At 40.2% G+C, this 21,037-nt stretch overlaps 1 protein-coding gene and 1 long non-coding RNA gene across 2 annotated transcripts; both read right to left on the bottom strand.

Annotated features, from left to right (window-relative positions):
• Nucleotides 1–1,076: 1,076 nt before the first annotated feature.
• LOC133743788 (uncharacterized) lies at nt 1,077–3,669 on the bottom strand. The gene is made up of 5 exons (XR_009863262.1): nt 3,398–3,669; nt 3,245–3,269; nt 3,124–3,174; nt 2,236–2,302; nt 1,077–1,541 (listed from the first exon to the last, which is right to left on the bottom strand). It is a non-coding gene; the product is annotated as an uncharacterized LOC133743788 (long non-coding RNA).
• Nucleotides 3,670–6,764: 3,095 nt separating this feature from the next.
• LOC133744055 (TPR repeat-containing thioredoxin TTL1) lies at nt 6,765–10,740 on the bottom strand. The gene is made up of 7 exons (XM_062172181.1): nt 9,374–10,740; nt 9,096–9,291; nt 8,812–8,984; nt 8,137–8,470; nt 7,739–7,943; nt 7,561–7,661; nt 6,765–7,289 (listed from the first exon to the last, which is right to left on the bottom strand). Exons 1-7 carry the CDS (start codon nt 10,285–10,287, stop codon nt 7,128–7,130), a joined length of 2,085 nt encoding a protein of 694 aa, XP_062028165.1. The 5' UTR covers nt 10,288–10,740; the 3' UTR covers nt 6,765–7,127.
• Nucleotides 10,741–21,037: the final 10,297 nt, after the last annotated feature.

Here is a 21,037-nt window from a genome sequence, read left to right on the forward strand (position 1 = left end):
GAGGTAGCGGGAAACTATCCTTGGGGCATGCCTTGTTGAGATTTTTGAAGTCGACGCACATCCGCCATTTGCCGCTGGGCTTCTTGACCATTACCAGATTGGAGATCCACTGGGGATAAATGACTTGGCGGATAAATCCAATGCCCTGGAGCTTGGCAACTTCTTCTCCTATTGCCTGGTATTTTTCCTCATCAAAGGCCCTCCGCTTCTGCTTGATGGGATAAAAGGAAGGTTTGATGGTCAAATTGTGAGTTATAATTTCAGGGGAGATACCTGGCATGTCAGCGTAGGACCAGGCAAAGACGGCGGCATTATCACGCAGGAACTGAGTGAGCTCCGCCGCTACCTCTGGGTCTAGCTGGGCGCCTATGCGGATCGTCCGCTCGGGGTGTTCGTCCGAGATGCAGACAACCTTCAACGATGTCTCCGGGTTGACCGGCTCCTTCTTTACGTACTTCTTCTCCTCATCCCTAGGATCCTCAAAGATGTTTGGTGGCGGTGCCTGATTACCCACCGCCAGGATTTCATGGCGGCGGGCCGACCGCGCCACAGTCGTTGAATAGCACTCTCGAGCCAACTGCTGACTTCCTCTCACACAGCCCGTGCCGTTGGGTGTGGGGAATTTCATGAGAAGCATGTATCCGGCGATGATGCACCTGAGCTTGTTTAGCGCTGGTCGTCCAATGATAGCGTTGTACGAACTGAAACAATCGACAATAATGAACTCCGTATGTACCTCCGCCATGCATGGACTAGTACCAATAACCAGTCGCATGTAATCCGACCCCAGCGGTTGTGTGACGTCGCCGGAGAAGCTGAGCAGTGGCTCGTGATCCTGGAGTAGTTTCTTATTCCGCTTGAGGTGGTTGTAGCAGCCGTTGAAGATGACATTGACAGCGGACCCGCTATCCACCAGGATTCTCCCTACTGAGAATTTTCCAAGGATGGCGTCGACCAAGAATGGGTCGTCATGCGGTAGATGCACTCCACGCTCCTCCTCCTCCGAGAAGGTAATAGGTTCCCATCCTGATCTAGGGAGCTTGGCGGACCTCTCGTAGCGGATGTTGCATGTGGCGACCCGAATGGGTATACCACAGCGCCGTAATATTAAGCCAATAGGAGCTCGACACGTCGTAGACGTACCGTAGACCTACCAACTTAATACTACAAGGCTTGTTAAAAATGCAAATTTTGGGAAAATGGGAGACCAAGAAAAACTTTTAAGAAAGGACTTTAAATCAACAACCCAACGTTTAAAATAACAAGTCTGGACATGCTTAAAAATAAAGTGGCAAGTGCACTGTGGCGCCTTAGGGCTTACATCATAACCGAAATGAAAGGAGTTCAACAATAACAGTAAAACAAAGGGGTGAGGCGCGCTCCCAGGTAGGCGGACCTCACAGAGTTCAACATAGAAAGAGAAGCTAGTAAATCGATAGAGTACCAAATGGGAAGAACTTCAAGCAACAGGAACAGCAACACACGGACTCGGCCAACGACCCACCACTAATCCAAATCGTCCGGAATGACCTCGTTGTAACCTGAAATGTAGGGGTGAGCATTTCGTCCTCGCTAGCCCAATAGGGGCCGACCCAACCTTAGTTAGGTTTGAAATCTAATAGGTAAAACATAGCTACTAGAATATAGGTTGCGCGCATTTGTAAAATCAAGTAAAACAAATGCAAACAAAAACAATCACAGTTGTTTCGTTTCAGGAAATCATATGCAGCATGCTTCACACAATTTGGAGCTCCGAGATACTTACCTGCCGGCTAAAGTAAAATAAATCAGTGACCGATCTGGTTTGTCCTGAGTAAGAGAACCAGCCAACTACTCTGTAGTCCTTGTGACTACAAGTAGCGAAAGTGTCCATTTCCTGGCTCTGAGTCTCCTATGACTGGTTCACTGTCCGTATTTACCTTTCCTTGACAAACATAGGAGCACAGCCCCCTCCGGAGGTTCACGGTTATCGACACCGTGGGATCCCTAGGAATCTACGCGTCTAGGTCCCATTCACTTTCAGGTCACAAACACAACATACAAAAGGGTACAGTATCTCAACATGCAAGTCTAGCCTCGGTTTTCGCAATCAACAATTATCAGTTCTGAAAACACATGTATCGCGAGGCATCGACTAATGAACAACCAAAAATACTTGCAGGCAACATAATATTATACTAGAGCATTCCACATATATCGAAAAGCCTCTAACAAGGAAGGGACAGCTCACCCTACCTGGAATATGTTGGCGTACTCCACACTCTGATGCTTTCCGCTTAAGCTTCCTTAACGATCGTGTTTCCTAAACCATTACTTAGTTTGTAAGTAATTATCCAGGTAAACATCATGATCAACTTTAAAGTAATCGCGCATACTAATCATTTTTATTTCAATGAGGCCAATAATTATTTATTCCGACTTTTACCAATTTGGGAAACTAACTTCTTTCTTAAAAAAAGGAAGCGTCCTTATCGCTTCGCTAAACTATCGTCAATCCGAGCGACCAAAGTCGAGTCGATCCTCACGTTTTACGAGGTCGGTCAACCATGGTCAACTCTCGGAGTTGACTTTTGACCTTTGACTTTGACTTTTGACCAAGTAATCCTTTATTTACCATTATTTATTATTTATTAAAAATAAATAAGTAAATAATTATAAATAAAGTTTTACTTTTACTTTTATCCATTTACTTCTCATTTTTCACCTTTTCACTTTTACCATGACTTTTACCTCCACACTTTCACTTTTACCTTTTACCTCCTTTTTACCGAATTTACCTTTACTTTCACCTTCTTCACTTTTTTACCACTTCACCAAGGTAAAAACTCATTTAATCCAATTTTTACCATTTTCTTTATTTTCCCTTTTCTTCCAAGAACAAATCCATTTCTTTTCTCCTTCCTTTTCTTTTTCCTTTGGCCAAAACTACACAACTATAATTACCAAATCTTCAACAACAAAATTCCAACACTAAGAAAATTATGCTAATAAAATCCTACTAATTTATCCATCCTCAAATCTCTAATTTCACAATTTTTCCAACAACAACAATAGCTCAACATAAACCAAATCAATCAAATAAATTCCAAAAATTCTAGGGTTTGTCCAAAACCCATTCCTTACCCTTTCTCCTTCAAAAATCACGTCATATACCTTCTCCTTGGCCTTCTTCACCTACAAATCCGTCCATAATCAACATCTCAACCAAAAACTCGAAAACAAGGTTGCATGGATAGATCCTTACCAAAAATCCTTGCCAAACCCATAGCCTAGCTTGATGGTTCAAGGAGAAATCGGGTTCATGCAAACAAAATCACAAACCCAAATTAAAATCTCGGATTTAGGAAGAAATAGGTATAGATCGAAGGATTAGAGGCTAGATTAGGATGGAAAATACCTTGATTTGAGCTTGGAAAGAAGAAATCACAAAAGCCCCAATTTTAGCTTCGGGTTCTAGGGTTTTTGGGGGATTAAATGGCTAAATTTCTTGATTTTGGTTGGAGAAATGGAAAGAGGGAAGGAAGAGGAGAAAATCTGGAAATTTTGGTTGAAATCCGGATTCCGGCGACGGCGGCGACCGGCGGCGGTGCGGCGGCGACGGCGGCGGCGGCGATTTCCGGCGAGGATGAGGAGAGAGAAGCTCTCGGGTAGAGAGAGAGAGCTGAAGTGAAAATGAGGTGGGTTGAGGCTAGGGTTTGGAGAATGTGTTCCTTAAATACCTCTCCCAAATTTAATTGTGAAAAGTCGAATCTGCCCCTCCTTTTGGGCCAATGGGCTTGGGCTGCTACTATTTCATTTTCCTCTATATTTTCCTTAAGCCCACTCCGAAAATACAACACCAAACATCCTTATTTCTCCGACACTTCACCGAATCCTTTCGGGAAAAATTTTCCGAGCTTATCCTAAGCCTTGATACTTTAAAAATACTTTTCTAGACCCAAATTGGATTTTCTCTAAATTTCTTAATCCTTTTTAATGGCCTCAAAGTCTTAACCTAAGCGCGAATACTTGTGTACCATACGAATACGTAGTTTCAAACATTATACGACAAATTAAAATAAACAAGAAAAAGTACGGGGGTCTACATTGCAGACCTCCTTTGGGTGATTGGCGCGTGCATAGCGCTTTCTGGCCCTGTGAGACATGCCAGTTATTGGAGCGCCGCCATCGATGGTGTTGATGCGGCCCAAGGTCTCAACGTTGGCAATTACTGGTGGTGGTTGGCGTACCCTGAACTGTTCCAGCTTGCCGTCACGGTACAGGGTTTCAATGGCCGTTTTGAGAGCATTGCAGCTGTTGGTATTGTGGCCGCTGTCCTCGTGGTATTTGCACCACTTGCCGGTGTTCCTGGGTTTGCCCGTCTTTGGGTACTTTGGAGGGGGTGGCGGTGGGATCTGATCCTTGCACTGATTGTAGATTTCTTCATACGAGGCTGTGAGGACCGTGAACACTGCGTACCGCTGCGAGGACTCTGCCTGCTTGTTGAGGTTATCCCCATGGGTTGGGTGGTTGCCCTTATAATTCTGGTCCTTATGCCGCTTGTTCTGATGGTGGCCCTGCTGCCACTTCCTCTTCTTGTCAGTTGGCGGTGTTGAAGGGGTTTTGTTAGCGGTTTCCTGATGACTGGGGGATGGCTGTGACGACTTTGTTGGAGTTGCTGGTGGCGGTGGGGTTTCTCCATATGTAATGAATTTCGCCTGGACGTGGATGACCGCCTCACTCATGATGTGGTCGTACGCCGCATTTGGGTGACTGTAGTTGAGGTGATAGAGGAATGGTCCCTTGAGAAGTCCCTGCTTGAAGGCAGCCGATGCCATTGTTTTGTCTAGGTCACGGCACTGAGACGCTGCCGCTCGCCACCTTGTGACGAAGGCCTTCAGTGATTCGTCCTCCCCCTGCTTGACGCTGAACAACTGACTTGTGTTGTGATGCCCGGCGGACAATAGGATGAACTGGGAGAGGAAAGCGTGTGATAGTGCATGGAATGAGCTGACAGACCCCGGTGGACACTCAAAGAACCAGTTCATTGCCTCGCCATCCAACGTTTCGCTGAACAAGTGGCATAATGTGGAGTCATCGAATCCCTTATTGTTGGTGACCTTCTTGAAGGTGTCCATGTGGACAAAGGGATCAGACACTCCGCCGTAATGCGACATCTTTGGGGCTTTTGCAGACGCTGGTCTGACAGCTTGCAGAATCGCAGCGGTGAAGGGCCCAGGTCTGGAAGCGAAAAGTGGATTCTGAGTTGGCGCTGGGGCGCCTGACTCCGCCCGGATCAATCTTTGCTCCAGCTGGTGCATCCTTTCCAATATCTGGGCGGTTGCATCACCGGCAGAATCAGCCTGAGTACTCCGCTGGACCTGCCTGTGCCTTGGTGCAGGCGGATTGCCTTCAGCCCTCGTCCTAGCCTCCGAGCGGTTGGTATGCGGTAGTGACTCCACCTCCTACTCCATCATTAGCTGGGGGATGGGCGGTGGTCCCATTCCCAACAATTCAGGTGGGTCCAGCGGTACCTGCATTTGTATGACTGGCCCTGGCAACAATGTGCCGGTGACTGGTCTACTACATCTGGTGCTACGTGACTGCTCGCTTTGTGCTGGGCGGGCGGTGGCCTCTAGCGTCTTCTTTAGTTCCTCAAAACGTGCCATGAGCGTAGCCACCTGTCTTTGGGCCTCAGCCTTCTCTTTGCGCTCCTCCTCGCGTTCTCTGTTTGCCTTATGAAGATCCGCCAGTTCTATCTCGTACATAGTGACGAGATCCAGGCCCGGCGGGCGGCTGCTGCTTGGATTTGCCTCGCCGCCGGGGTTGGTCGGTGTTGTGAATAGTGCGCGGTTAACGCCTACCGCTGGGTCGGAGGGCTGGGGAATGGCGGACTGATCCGCCTGCTCCTCAGCGTTTCCTCCGCTACCGTTAGTCATGGTGGATGTGGTGGGATGACCTTTCGTTCAAGGATTCCCACAGACGGCGCCAATGTTAATGTCTAAAAGTCCGGCGGTAGCTGAACCTTTGTTAACGCTGATCCGATGAGCGGATCGGTACTTGTGATGTTATCAAAGCCTCCGCTACCTGTCAAGTAAAATACAAAGGGCGTCAGAGGGAGACCGCGTTGGGCGGTCTTCAACTCTCCGATGCCTAAGTTAGTCAATGTATTTATGTTGACAAAGTAACAGTAGGTAAGTATTGAATGCGTAATTAATGAGGAGAGAGGAGAGAACCTTTTATAGGTGAGGAGGAGGCTGACCTCCTCCTTGTTTTCGATGTGGGACTGATGTGCTTCAGTTCCCAGTTTCAGAAGCTTCTGATGCTATCTTGGCGCGGCGCGTGGCGGCGCGTCGGAGGCGATCTGGAGGTGCTCTGCCGCTGGGGTTGTAGCCCGCCTGGCGGTGTGTCTGCATGTCATTCCTTTGGTTGGAATTAGTACCTTTGGCGGTACAATGAGCGTGGCCCATTATAGCTAATTATGCTTGCAAATGTACATGTATGTACAGCAGCTGTCGGCAGGTGTGCGCGGGGCTGTCGGCAGGAGCAGGCACACGTCTCGACAGATGCGCAGGGGGCAGGCTCAAGGAAGGGGCCGGTCCGATTTTTCCTATGGCCGGTCTAGGGGTTTTTCGGCCGGTTTCGGTGGTTCCGCCGCCGGTTCTGGGTTCCTTGCGGCTAGGGCTTCAATATATGAGGCGGTGGAGGTTGGAATTTGAGGGCTACGAAATTAGGGTTTCAGGGTTAGGACTTCGTGCTGATAACGTGTTTTAAGGAATCAGAAATTGAGAGAAATTCGCTGTGTTCTCATTGATAATAGGGGTCTCTTTATATAGAGGATTACAATGCATAGAATCTCAATCATACAAGGAAATGAATCGTACATTGAATAGGAATCTATATCCTTCTAATTTAACCCTATTACAACTAGGTCAAGTAACCTAGAGTTTGGGCCAAACACATATTAGGGTTTACTTGAACACAATTTGAATTTTCTTTTTCCATGATTCGGGTTGATTTACTTGCTACCCGTTTTCTTGCTTTATTAGCCCAATTGATGATTGTGGGCTTTTTTCCTTTGAAGGTTGTGAATGTGTGATATTTCTATCACCATGAATCATTTTTTGTTTTTGTTGTTTCTGTTTGATTTACAATCCTGAACCGCTGTATAATTTGACTGAGCTTTCTAATAATTCATGGTGGTTGCCTGGAATTTCTTTGACCCTTGATCCATTTTTGTATATCTTGAAGGCTGGGATGGTGCTCACGTCCTCCAGTTTTGCCAAGTAAGGGTGGTCTTCTACCTCCACCTGAATTTTTGAACACAACACATTAGAAAGACCAAGATGGATAATCCTAGTACCTACTAGGAGTTTTCTAAACCCCAATTCTTCACATATCTGGCATACATGTCATCTTGTAAGATTATCAAAATTGGTCCACGTATTCGAGCTAGAGTTCGACTTAGGAATGATTTTATAACATAACATGCAAGACTATTTGATAGGAGAAAATTTCTCAGAATCAGCTCAAACAGTTTTCGCACCGAAATGTGTTTTGTAGTTCTTATAAATTACAAACCTTGAGGAAGTTAACAGAAGGGAATCTTTTGCAGACTTGTTCCAGGGATTGCGACACTTGCTTCTGTCGAGTTTTGCTACAGAAGAGCACCACTGACATCCCTGTTATTGACTCAAACAGTTAGTCTTTGTTGAGTCCAAATCAGTTAGGTAGAGCACGAGGAAGAATAATGATTTACCTGGAGAGGTCACATAGTGTCTGAAACGCTCATTGTTGGCAATGGAAATAAAATTTGATCCAAATTTCATGTCCCCAATATCTTCACCATGTTGTCTTTTTAGCTGGATTTGGGCTTCAAACAAAACCTTCCCAATTTCTTCATCTCCTGGAGTTTCTCTTATCAGCACCTCATAATCTTTAATTGAAGCTCCCCACCTCTCTAACTGATGCCACAAAGCAAAAACAAGCATGAAGTTAGTGATGGGATTTTAGCAGAAGAGGTCTACTTGGCTTAGGGACACAAGAAAATCTCGCATAGAACTGTTGTATATGATTGAATCTGTCACACTGGCATGTGACAGGTTGAATGTGAGAGAAAAGTTGTACACAAATTTTGGAGAGGAGATTAAAATTCACCTTGGCATTGCAAACAGCCCGTCGCAGCCTAGCCTTGCTATAACAAGGCTGCAGATTAAGAGCTGCAGTGCAATCTTCAACAGCCTTTTCATATTGGCCTAGCTTAGAACGACAAGCTGCTCGATTGCATAGCAAAACCGAGTTGTATGGATCCTGCTCTAATCCTTGGCTATACACTACACTAGCTTCTGTGAATTTTGATGCCTTGAAGAGAAGGTTACCACTCGATCGGGCTGATCCAACAGATCTAGCCCTCTTCACCACCGTGCCAATTTCCTTGTGACCCGGATTGAGTCGTGCTGCCTGTTGAGCGGCTGCCATTGCATCTTCAAATCTGTAATTCCATAACTCGGTTAACATATTCACATTCACACAAGACAAAACTGCTATTTGCAACCATAGTGTATCAATTTTCAGACCAAATTAATAGATATTTTTTTTTTTATATTTACAAGGAGTGCCTATTAATATATCTGTAGAAACCGGTCTTGAGCTAGTCAAATTCAATCTCCCAAATTTTTGTTACTTTAAAGATGAAATTGATAATTTTTGTATATTTGAGTGCAATAAGAGAAACAGTCGGCCAAAAAGTACTAAAGCCGAGTCATCAGTGACCAAATGGTGGTTGCAAAGTCTATTTAAATGTGACTGCAGATTTAATTAATAATGACTAACCTGCCAGCAGCCAAGTAAACTTGTGCACCAATCATTAAGAGATAAGCACTGATTGCCATGCCAAAGAATTTAGTGCACAAAATAATGCTGAAATTTGGTCTGTTCTGGTAGGTAGAATATGCCTCTTCATGTCTGTGAAGTTTCAACAAGGCCTCAGCTTGTAGAGCAAAGATCTATATATTAATTAGTAGACAAAAGTAAACACCATCAGATTACTTTAAGTAACAGATCAAATTAGTTAACTACCTTTGGCAGAACTAGGGGTTGACCAAACAAAATCTAACCTGTGGAGCTGAATTGGCACCTGAAGACATTGCCAACTGGGTCTCATTTAACAAAACATTCCACTCCTTTAATTTCTGAGCTTCGATGCATCTGCTGAGGCATTTCTGAAGAGCCTGGCATTGATCTATGTCTTTCGAATACGCATATGGACCTGAAAGTTTGTAATGATCGAATGCTTTCTCTGTTTCTCCTAGTCTGCAGAGTAAGCACAAACACAATTACATACAAGTTCAAGACTTGCAGAACAAAATTTGAAGCAAAATAAGCTTCTTATTACCTGAGATATGCCATCGCTAGCCGATAATGAGCTTTGTGATATGAAGGCTCAATCTGGATGGCTTCTTTGCATTCAAAAACTGCCTCGATGAGGCGGCCTAAACCAATCAAAGCAGCACTTTTGTTGCTGTGATAAGCTGCCTTATTTGAATCCATAGCAATTGCTCGATCATATAAAGCCAAGGCCTCTTCAAATCTGTTCTCCTTGTATGCTTCATTTCCCATCGACTTCAAAGCCTCAGGGTCTAATTTATTCGCAGAACTTAGAACTCCAAGATCATCACTACTCTTCTTCACAATGTTTCCCATCACAGCAGCTTTACATTTTGGTATGGAATTAGGAGTACTATTACTTGTTAGCAGACTCGAAATTCCAGGCTGCAGCCTCAAGTTCCCCAACTGTCCTGAATGAATGACACTACCTGAACTGGCTCGGACTAAAGCTTTGCCTTCATTGGCTTGATGGTGATCATTGATCTTCCTACATAGCTCACCCGAGCTAGTAGTAGATGCCCTCTGAATCTTTTTCTCCTCCGGCGCCACAAACACTTTGATTTGCCTAGAACCGTTGGAAGATGTTGAGCTTCTTCCAGAATCTGAGCTTCTTCTTGCTTGAAGTACCTTCTGGTGAGTACCTGTGGAAGAAGGCCTTGGATGATCCAAACTCGGCTTTCTGGTGTGCTTCACTTCTTGATTCGGAGAAGGCTTAGCCGAATTGGTGGGGATGGCGAAAGAAACTTCTTTGGACTCCTTAGGCTTCTTGGAATCATCATTGTCTGGTGCCTTCAAATGATTTTGGCTAATATTGGTGGGTAATGAATGAACCAGAGATTTTCTTGAGCACTGGAAAATCCCAGATAGAAAACCACAACCCAAGTCATTATTCTCCACCTTATAATTGGCCATCTTTGACATTACTCTTTTAGTTATTGATGCCTCTTGCAGAAGATATAGACTTATTGAAAAAGATTGATAAATGAACTAATGATTTTGAGAACAGAGGAAGATATCAGAAATCATATCAAACAATTATAATATGAAGAATGTGTAGAGTGCCCTAGCAGAATATTGCAATAAAATTAAAGAATGGCTCAGCGTAACTAGTTGAATGAATCTGAAAATATTTATGAAGGATATGTAATAATCAAAGAGATGGCTTGACCATGAAGGATTTTTATGTGACAGCATATTATCCAAAAGGGGTGTGTGTATATATAAACACAGAGGCTCCTAGAGTGGCTTCCAAGAAACCAACTTTATCTTTTTGGGGGTTTTATTTTAGGAAGAGAGTGTAGGGTCAAACTATAAACAAATTTAACTTGCACAGCAAAAAGGTTAATCCTAGCAGGGGTTTTAGTTTTCTGGGTTCCAATACACTCTTATACTAGCTAGTGACCAATTGATATGAGATACCCAAAAACAACAACAACAAAAAAGGCAGCAGAATTGTTCAAAATTTTCAGCTGAAAGTGATATGATTGAGAATTAAATACAGTTAATGAAAAAGAGACTTCTCAACCTCCTGGGTCTGTCAATACTCAAGATGACATGTAGCAATGAAATGTCAAAGCCAATAATATACTTACAAAGTATGAGACAAATTAGACGATCTTAATTTAACAGATATAGAACTCATGCGTCATGCCCCAATTGAACTGCTCCACTGATTTGTTCTTGCATTGGATTTTATCTTTTAAGTTTTAAAACATGATCAAATTAATCCACACTTGATTTTAGTATAGAATCCACACTTGATTTTAGTATTGATGTTCTCCACTATGGAAAAGGGTACCTCAACTCACATTCAAAATTGGTAGGTAGAATTGGTATCAAATGTTATACTTTTTTTTTTTTGAGTAATATCAAATGTTATACTTGACCAAAATTCATAGCTTATAGTATATACCAACTAGGGTAGATAGATGGTAGTGATTGCATCAGGAAGGGTCTTTCTTCTTCTTCTTCTTTTTTTGGTCAAACAGGAAGGGTCTTTCTGGGTACCTTGTATAAAATGAGGCCATTCAATAACAACCCAACATTGAATAAAATGAAATGAAACTTGCAATATTGGATGACTTAGATCCATATAATATTGGCACAATTGGAATATACATTGCTCATAGTAGATAGTCGATCTATATCGAAGTAAGGTCTTTCTCAATTTGAAAATTAGAAGCTTTGAAAAAGAAAAAAAAAGGTGTGGTTAACCTATTAGATTAATTGTAACAACCTCCACCAGTGGAACTACGTGTACCAACTCGATAAATCTTTGTATTTGGTGAACATATATAAATTGGTGCTTATGCAAAGAACAAGGTTGGTAGAAGTTATTTTCTGTCGGCTTGTGCAATAAAATTGGCTAAAATATACATGGAGTAATCCCTGATTGTTCTTTATACCAAAAAAAAAATGGATGTGGCCGACTTTTTTTTTTTCTTTTGTTATATCAATAACTGGGAAATACAACAATTAGTCCACTAGTCTTCACCTCCCACTTATAAAGGAAAAACTAATGTCAGTCGACCAAATTGTACCAGACGATTTAGCAACTTAAAACTTCTCATTTTATTATTATCTCAAAATTTTATGTCACTTCTTTCCGTTTTAACATCTTTTTTCTCTTATCATTAGTTATACATCCGATTTATATTAGCATACTAAAAACTTCATTTCATTTCTATACTCGTTATGGAAATCCCTCAAAACTCTGTAATCATTATAATTAACACAAATTAAATTACAGATGACCGAAGCGGCGAAGCCAATGCAGTAAGCAATAGTGCAATACATATATAAAACCCAAAATGCATAAATTAATTTCAACCACAACTTCATTTCAAATGTGCCCATACACTGCAAAACGTAACTCGTCACGAAGAGACAACTGTTTATCCATTTTAATATTTCCATTTTAAAGTGAGAAAAAACATATACCAAGTTGTAGGACCATTTTATGCAACAGCTTTCAAAAATAATTTGCAAGAATATTTGTCAATGAATCTGGATACATCATGTCTGGTGACAGAAATCCAGTCGGTGCCGGCTTATAAACCCCAACAACCACCTCACAATTCTCAGAGACTCAGACAATTGAACTCTAAGACGGCACCAAAAGAATGATATATATATATCAGTCACCATTAATAGCTTAGAGAGCTTGGAAGGTATACAACACGACTTATTTATGATTGATGCGCTACACTTGACCAGTTACAAGTACGTACTTGAACCCTCAAGAGGTCAAATGTCCAAAATCAATGATCGATCGAGCACAAACTATAGTTGGTTTAGTAATCGTCAAATCTTAAAGATCCAATGATGTATTAGAAATTAACTGCAATAGAAGTTTGATACACTCGTGTGACCTCGTTTGAGTATTCAACTAATTAGAAACCGAGTATAGAGGTAAGAAAAGATACCAAATCATAAACACTCAACGCACCCCTTCATGTCTTGTGCCCCCTTCATGTTTGGTGCAACTTAAAATGATGATATACATGCGCACCCTTTAGACATGACATATGGATCACTTGAGCCGTTCAGACACACTGGAAGTTAAAACTAAAACCGATCGGTCAAAAATTTTCTTCTTTGAATGGTAAAGCGATAACATAACATAATAAATGATAAGCTAAACTTATACGTATAAAATGATGAAGACCCGATCGCAACATGTTTTTCTTGTTCTTGTTCGGAACCCAAGTAGTACATTAGACACACTTTGCCGACACATTAGGCAATTCTATCATTGTGTTCAAGATAGGAGGAGGACAGCTTAAAGTGGGCAAAGGTATTAGAGGTATTAAAATCCCTGGAGATCGAATCACACTTTTTTCTGATTCCGGACCACACTAAAAGCTAACAATGTAGTCAAAGTTTACAACTATGTAGCACAAGAGGGCCTACTTTTTTATTCTCATTTTCTAATTCCGCTTCTGCATTCATCTTTATGTTCAACCATAATTTGAGGAGTAGCCCCGCCACAATCCAAAAATGGGATCAAATCTTTAATTGGAATGAATGATAAGGGTTTGATTCATATGCATGAAAGACCTAGCTAGCATGAGTAATATCTATGACTGGATTCGAGCCTCGAATAAACAGTTGCTGGATGAAAGCAAATACACGTTTTCTGATTGTTTTGTCAATAAATTGTGTATATGTTATATGTATTATGTACATGGCTTCAGATTCACACAATCTAAATTCCACACGTGAACATTGACTGCATACATAAGCGAAGAGCCGTATGCTGCACATGTGACATGTCCTAATTCATAAGCAATCCTAGTGAAAATCTTCCTGAGCTTCTATCTGTTACATTTAACATGCAACTAATGCATGCTTCATTTATCTTATTGTACACAGAAATAGATGACTGATTGTTTTCCTGGTATGAATTTTTCATATGAACAGAAATGCTTCCTTTTACAAGTAGCTAGGTAAATTTGCAGGATTATACTAACCCAATAGTGCCTGTGGATGTCACGGAAGTTAAAGTGGGATGACATATATAAGCTGAAAGGCCTAAAGTGAAGGTTGGTGTGGTAGGACTAGCTAGGGCCAAAAACTTTAGTTGGGGGCAAATCCAAATTTTCCCAGCTGGCCTTTTCTAACAAAATTGAAGCATAAGCATGGACATCGATCTCTATCAAGAGTCAAGACACAGCATAACTATACAGTTGGCAACAAAAACAAACTTGCTACAAAATGGAAGTGAGGAAAACTGCATATACCAAAACACATCTCAAAATATTGAATCCCAACTCACATGCATAGTTATGTTTCACTTGTTGATGTCCGAGTCAACGTTCAAACTCATATATTTCTAACCAAAATATTGTTATGCCAATCATTTGTCGAATCACAAAATTTCGACGTAATATTTTCTCTCTTCTTTAAGAAATCTCAAGAACCATTTGGAAATTGTTAACGTGCCCTTTGTGTTTCTTTTCCCTTGCACTTGAGTTTGCTTTCTCCAAACACACCAATTCACAAACTAAACAAGGACCAAAGTCATATTGAATAAAGTTACAACCTTGAGAATAAAATAAAATAAATACATGGTAAAAGAAGACAAATATTTTCCTTCTTTTGTGAGACTTTGATATATAAAAGGTCTTAGCCTTACTAGTTCACTACTTCATCCAACTTCTTCTCTACGTTGGAATCTTAAAAAGGAAAGAAAGAGAGATTGATAAATAGATAGATGAGCAGTAAAGAAAAGAGAAGAAGGGAGGGTAGCTTGGAACGCAAGGCTAATAGGATCTGGGATTCAGGGGAAAAAGTGATACGTATAAGCTCTGAAAAGTGAGTGCACTGCATGAGATTCAGAGATTATTTAGATCAGCAGCTGCATGCTTGCGACTTAAGGCTGATCGATCGAGTAGAGAGAAAGTGATAGGTCATAGGTAATTAGCTCCGGAAAGGGTGGCACGTGCACTTTAAGTAAAGACGACAACAGGTAGTCACCAGATCCAATGCCCATTCAAAGCTGGCCAAAGCTTAGCTAGGCTTCAGCTTTAAGCATATATAATCGCATCGAAACCAGAAACCCTGTTGTGAGTTCTAGTTCACATGCAATGGCATAGGGATCAGCCTCAACAAAACATTCTAATTAGCAGTTGATCCACACATTCCCATAGGGAATTAGGGATCAACCTCCCCCAATGCTCTTAGAAGTTTGTAATTTTCATCATAGGCCACAGCCTTGATAAGATAAATTGACAAACAAACCAGTGAATAATGTGATTTGCGTCATGTAACATCTCCTAACTTTGTTTTAAAGTTATGTACATGCATGTATTCTTCTGTATAAGACAATGCATGTGTTTTGACATATTATCCAATTATGCATATCTTGTCTAAATTAAATCACACACTTTGTCTTCATAAAATCACATGTTTATGTCATATATTGGGAATAAATATATCACACATATTTTTCATAAAATCACATATGCGCCCATTTTTTATGATACAAGAACTGAAGAAAGGTCGGAGGGGAACGAGAGTTTCGAACTCTGGCTTGGGTGAGGAGATAAATACTCACTATACGTTAAGGTACAAAACCCATCTTATAATATATAGGCAGAATGGAAGAGGTAAATGTTCTCTCCTATAGTCCTATGTATATTACATACTTGATACATCATCTCATTTCTGCGTGTGAGTGGGGGATTTAATATTCACTTGAATGCTTAGAATGAAAATTTTGAGTAGGTGCTGTTAGAATCAACATGGACTTGTCACACATTAACATATAGTAAATTGATAATTAGCTTAATGTCAAAACTAGTTCAACATGGACACAAACTGTAAATCAATATTGTAACTTAATGAGAGAGTGTATCTATTCATTAAGGTAAGTAATCCTATTCTTAGTTTGCAAGAAAGACTACAATGATGTGATACATTAAGAATCTAACTAGGAAACCTAGACCGATATGGATTGCTTTAATGGGAAGCTTCTTGAGGTTTAAGTCACCTATATATACATATGAATTGGTCCATGTTGCCACCACGTTAATTGCATATTGTTCTGTCCATTGAGAAGCAAGTTGGTAAGCAACAGAAGGGTATATTCTAGTGATAGAGTTTGCAGCTGCATAAGATGGAATCCATGCCTGTTATTGATGAAGGTAAGTTTTAGTTCTTTTATGATTATTGTCAAGATTGATGTGCATATGTTGTGATAGCATGTATATGGTTTTACAATTGGTATCAGAGCATAGGCTCACAAATATAATTTTAGTTTTGCTTGACATGAAATCGTTTTAGGGTTTTGCAAAACAAACACAAATAAATAAAAATAAAAGGGTTTTTGCTTTACGGGTCAAGTAACTGATCAGGTAACTGATCAAGTAACTTATCAGGTACCTGATCAAGGTAAGTTACTAAATCAAGGGTTTTTGCTGCATCTGGATATCGAATTCATGCTTCCGCTGTGATATTTAGCAGCAAATTGAGAAAAAGCAAAAACAGGTTTTTCTGTGAAAATTATTTTCGATTCATAGCATGATAATTAAGTTTTTGATTGTGCTCAAGAACCCTAGTAGCATTCCCGGCGTGCATTACGCTAGAGTAGATGGTGACCGGATGAAATTTACAATTTCTTGTTTGTACTGTGGTTTCTTGGAATCGAAACAATTTAGATTGTGCTTGAATATGCATGATGAATTGATTGATGATATGGTATTGTATCTGTGATTGTGTAAAATTGTATGAAGAACAAAAATCTCCCAGAAATTGTTTACACATTGTTAAAGTTGACAGATACAAGAGCTTAATTTTCTTACAATGATGAATCTGGATAGAATATAAAGTAAAAGAGCTCATATGTTTTGTGGTTTTCTGTTGGCATAAGTGATTATGATGCACAAAGCATCCTTCATTGATGTTGGCAGAAAACACTGATCAGGTACCTGACCAAGTAACTGATCAAGTAACTGTACCTGATCGGGTAACAAAACTGAAATTGTGTTTTGTGTTTTAAAACTATGCTTCAGTTTTATCTTCCAAAGAAGTGGTCAAGTGTGGTTTTAGAATGCAAGACAGCAGTATGCATGCTTTATGAAAATATATTTGGATACTTGGAAATTTTTCTTATGTCTAAAGATGTGGATGAATCTCCTTGGATAACATATTTTGATTAAGCATGGCATATTGATAAAGAACTCCAGGATATTAAGTTTCTGCTTAAAAGTGATGCTTAATATTGTTTTTATGTATGGACTGACTGAATGCAAGTATGGATTGTTTAAGTTTTCTGTATGATATTGTATTGGATTGTTCTTGTTTTTGGTTGCTTAAAGCTTAATAAAACACAGAAAACTTAAAGTTAATTTTCTTTACAAATTAAGAACTGATCACATGAATTTTATTTTGCTCCTTAGGTAACTTCTACATGAACTTGAACAGTGTCTTGATGCTAACTGGAACCAACTATAGAGCTTGGCTAGATTCTGTAGAGAACTATATGGGAATGCATGAGAATATAGACTATTGCTTTACTGAGGATAAGCCTGAAGAGTTGAATGAAAAGAGCACCAAGAAAGAAACTGACCTTTACAAGAAGTGGCATAGATCCAATAGGATGGCTAAGAACCTCATTCGTACCTCTATGTCCAAGACTGTCAGAGGAAGTATAGAGGAGCCTGAGCTAGCATCAGATTTTCTGGAACTCATAGGTGCTAAGTTTAAAGAAAGTGAAAAGGCAGAAGCAGCTAGGCTGACTAAGGAGTTTCATGATTTGAAGTACATGGGTTCAGGGGGAGTAAGAGAGCATATCATGAAGATATATGATCAACATAAATGGCAGACTCAGGGAATTCTTGATGGGGGTTAGGGATGAGCAGGTAGTGCATTATGCACTGCATTCCCTATCAAATAGTTTTAGTCATCTTAGAACCAGTTACAATTCTCAAAAGGGAAACTGGACTCTAGATGAACTTATATCCATCTGTGTGGATGAGGAAGCTAGGATCAAGGAAGAAAAGGAACCTGCTACAACCATTAACCTCATTGAGAAACCTAAAAGGAAAAAGCCCCAGAATAAGCTCAAGCTTATCAAAGCCATAACTAAGAGTTCAACAGCTACAGTGGCCAAGGAAAACAGGCCATTTAGGTTCAAGTGATACTTTTGCAAAAGAGTAGGACACATGAAAAAGGACTGCACTGGCTGTAAAAATTGGTTAGCCAAAAAGGGTAAGATTTTTTCTAATACAGTTTTTTCTTTAGAAATTAATCTTATAAATGTTGAACCACAGTCTTGGTGGATAGATTCAGGCTCACCTATTCATATTACTAATTCTTTGCAGGGATTCATAATTAAGGAGGAGAATCCCAAAAAGTGATGAAGTGAACCTGTGTGTAGGCAATGGCATGAGAGTGGCAGTCAAGGCTATTGGAACCTTAAAGCTCGATTTAGGATTAGGAAAATTGTTAGTTCTTGACAATATTTTTTATGTACCTTCCATGAGAAGGAATTTGGTTTCAGTTTCTCTTTTAGTAAAATCTGGTTGTAGACTTGTTATGGATAATAATGGAATTTTTATTTCTAAAAATTCTATTCAAATTGGTTCTGGTGTTATTATGAATGATTATTTACAGTTAAATTGTTCAATGGCTCAACAAGAAATTTTACTTGTTGAAAATAACACAAACAGTACTAGCACTTTAACAGGTGTTAAAAGAACCAAACTAAATGAAAAGTCTGCATTTTTATGGCATAGAAGACTCGGCCATGTTTCAAAAGAGAGACTGAAAATTTTGGTGAAAAACAACATCCTAAATGAACTTGATTTTTCTGATCTAACAGACTGTGTGGAATGCTTTAAGGGAAAAATAACTAATACTAGAAAGAAGACTGCATATAGAAGCCAAAATTTATTAGAACTCATACACACTGATATATGTGGACCATTTAGGCATCAAACTATCTGTGGGAGTGTGTATTTTATCACATTCATTGATGACTTTTCTAGATACAGTTATATTTATCTACTTTCAGAAAAAAGCACAAGCATTGAAACCTTTTCAAATCTTTAAGTCTGAGGTAGAAAATCAACTAGAAAAGAAAATCAAAACAGTAAGATCAGATAGAGGTGGTGAGTTCTATGGAAAGTACACTGAATCCGGCCAACAAAAGGGTCCATTTGCCTTGTTTTTGCAAGACAATGGAATTAAAGCTCAATACACAACACCCTATAATCCACAACAGAATGGTGTTGCAGAGAGAAAGAATAGGACTCTTTTGAACATGGTTAGATGTATGATGTGTACAACTGGCTTACCAAAATTTCTGTGGGGTGAGGCTTTAAAAACTGCAAATTATATTTGCAACAGGACACCTAGTACGGCTCTAGAAAAGACTGCTTTTGAGCTTTGGTGTGGCAGGAAACCTAGTCTTCATCACTGCCATGTTTGGGGATGTCATGCAGAAGCTAGGATTTATAATCCAAGCTTGAATAAACTTGACCCCAAAACTGTTAGTTGCTATTTTATAGGTTATCCAGATAAATCTAAAGGCTATAAATTATATCCTGCTCATCATTCACCTAATAGTTTTAAAATTCATCAAGTAAAGTTTCTAAGTGAAAAAGTTCACAATACAAACCTTGAGGATTTATCCTCAGATTTTGAGGAAATTGTGTCAGATGAGAATATAAGTGTAGCATTGCCTTTAGAACAAGATGTAACTGATCAAGTCACTGGTCGAGTAACTATAACTGATCAAGTACCTGTAACTGTTCAAGTAACTGACCAAGTAACTGATCAAGTACCTGTAGCTCAACCTAATCCTGAACATCCTCAGCCTAGAAGATCACAGAGAGCAAGAAAACCAACTTATGGGGGGGGGGGGGGGGGGGAAGGAGTGACTACATTGTTTATCTGCAAGAAGCAGAAATTGAAATGGACTGTGCAGAGCACAATGATCCAACTACATTTAATCAGGCCATTGAAAGTAATGAATCTCACCAATGGCAGCTAGCAATGGAAGCAGAAATTGATTCCATGAGCCAAAATGCAGTTTGGGAATTAGTTGAACCTGACCCCAAACATAAGCCTATAGGTTGTAAATGAGTTTTCAAAACCAAAAGAGATGCAAATGGCAATGTAGAGAGACATAAAGCAAGATTAGTTGCCAAGGGTTTCACACAGAAGGAGGGCATTGACTTTACTGAGACTTTTTCTCCAGTTTCTACAAAAGACTCGTTTAGGATAATCATGGCTTTAGTGGCTCATTTTGATATGGATCTGCACCAGATGGATGTTAAAACAGCTTTCTTGAATGGTGAACTAGATGAAGTGATTTATATGAGGCAGCCAGAAGGGTTTGTACAAGCTGGAAGTGAAAACTTAGTGTGTAAGTTAAGAAAATCAATTTATGGCCTAAATCAATTTATCTGGTACTCTATGTGGATGATATACTTTTGGCTAGTAGTAACCTAAAACTGCTTAAAGACACTAAGGATTTTCTGTCAAAGAATTTTGACATGAAAGACTTAGGAGAAGCATCCTATGTACTAGGCATTGAGATTAAAAGAGATAGGGCACAGAGACTACTTGGTTTGTCTCAACAGAATTATGTTACCAAAATTCTAAAGAGATATGGTATGGAGAAGTGTGCAGCTGGAGAAGTTCCCATGTCCAAAGGAGATAAATTGACCAAGAAGCAGAGTCCCAATAGTGATGTTGAAAAGGAAAATATGGAGTCAAAGCCTTATGCCAGACTTGTAGGAAGTCTCATGTATGCACAAGTCTGCACTAGGCCAGACTTGTCTTTTGCAGTAGGGATTTTATCAAAGTTTCAGTCTAATCCAGGCCATGAACATTGGGTAGCTGGGAAGAAAGTGTTGAGATACCTGCAGAGAACTAAAAGCCACATGCTAGTTTATAGGCAAGTGGAGGATCTGAAACTCATTGGATTCTCAGACTCGGATTTTGCAGGAAATTATCCAGACTCCAAGAAGTCGACTTGTGGATATGTGTTCATGCTTGCAGGAGGTGCAGTTGCTTGGAAAACCATGAAGCAAACTCTTGTTTCAACTTCCACCATGCAAGTTGAATTTATTGCAGTATACGAAACTGTGTGTGAAGGACTTTGGATCAGGAATTTCTTGATGCAGACCAAAGTGTTAAGTCACATTGTGGCAGACACACT

The sequence above is a fragment of the Rosa rugosa genome, chromosome 4 (genome assembly GCF_958449725.1).
Source record: "Rosa rugosa chromosome 4, drRosRugo1.1, whole genome shotgun sequence".
Lineage (NCBI taxonomy): Eukaryota > Viridiplantae > Streptophyta > Magnoliopsida > Rosales > Rosaceae > Rosa > Rosa rugosa.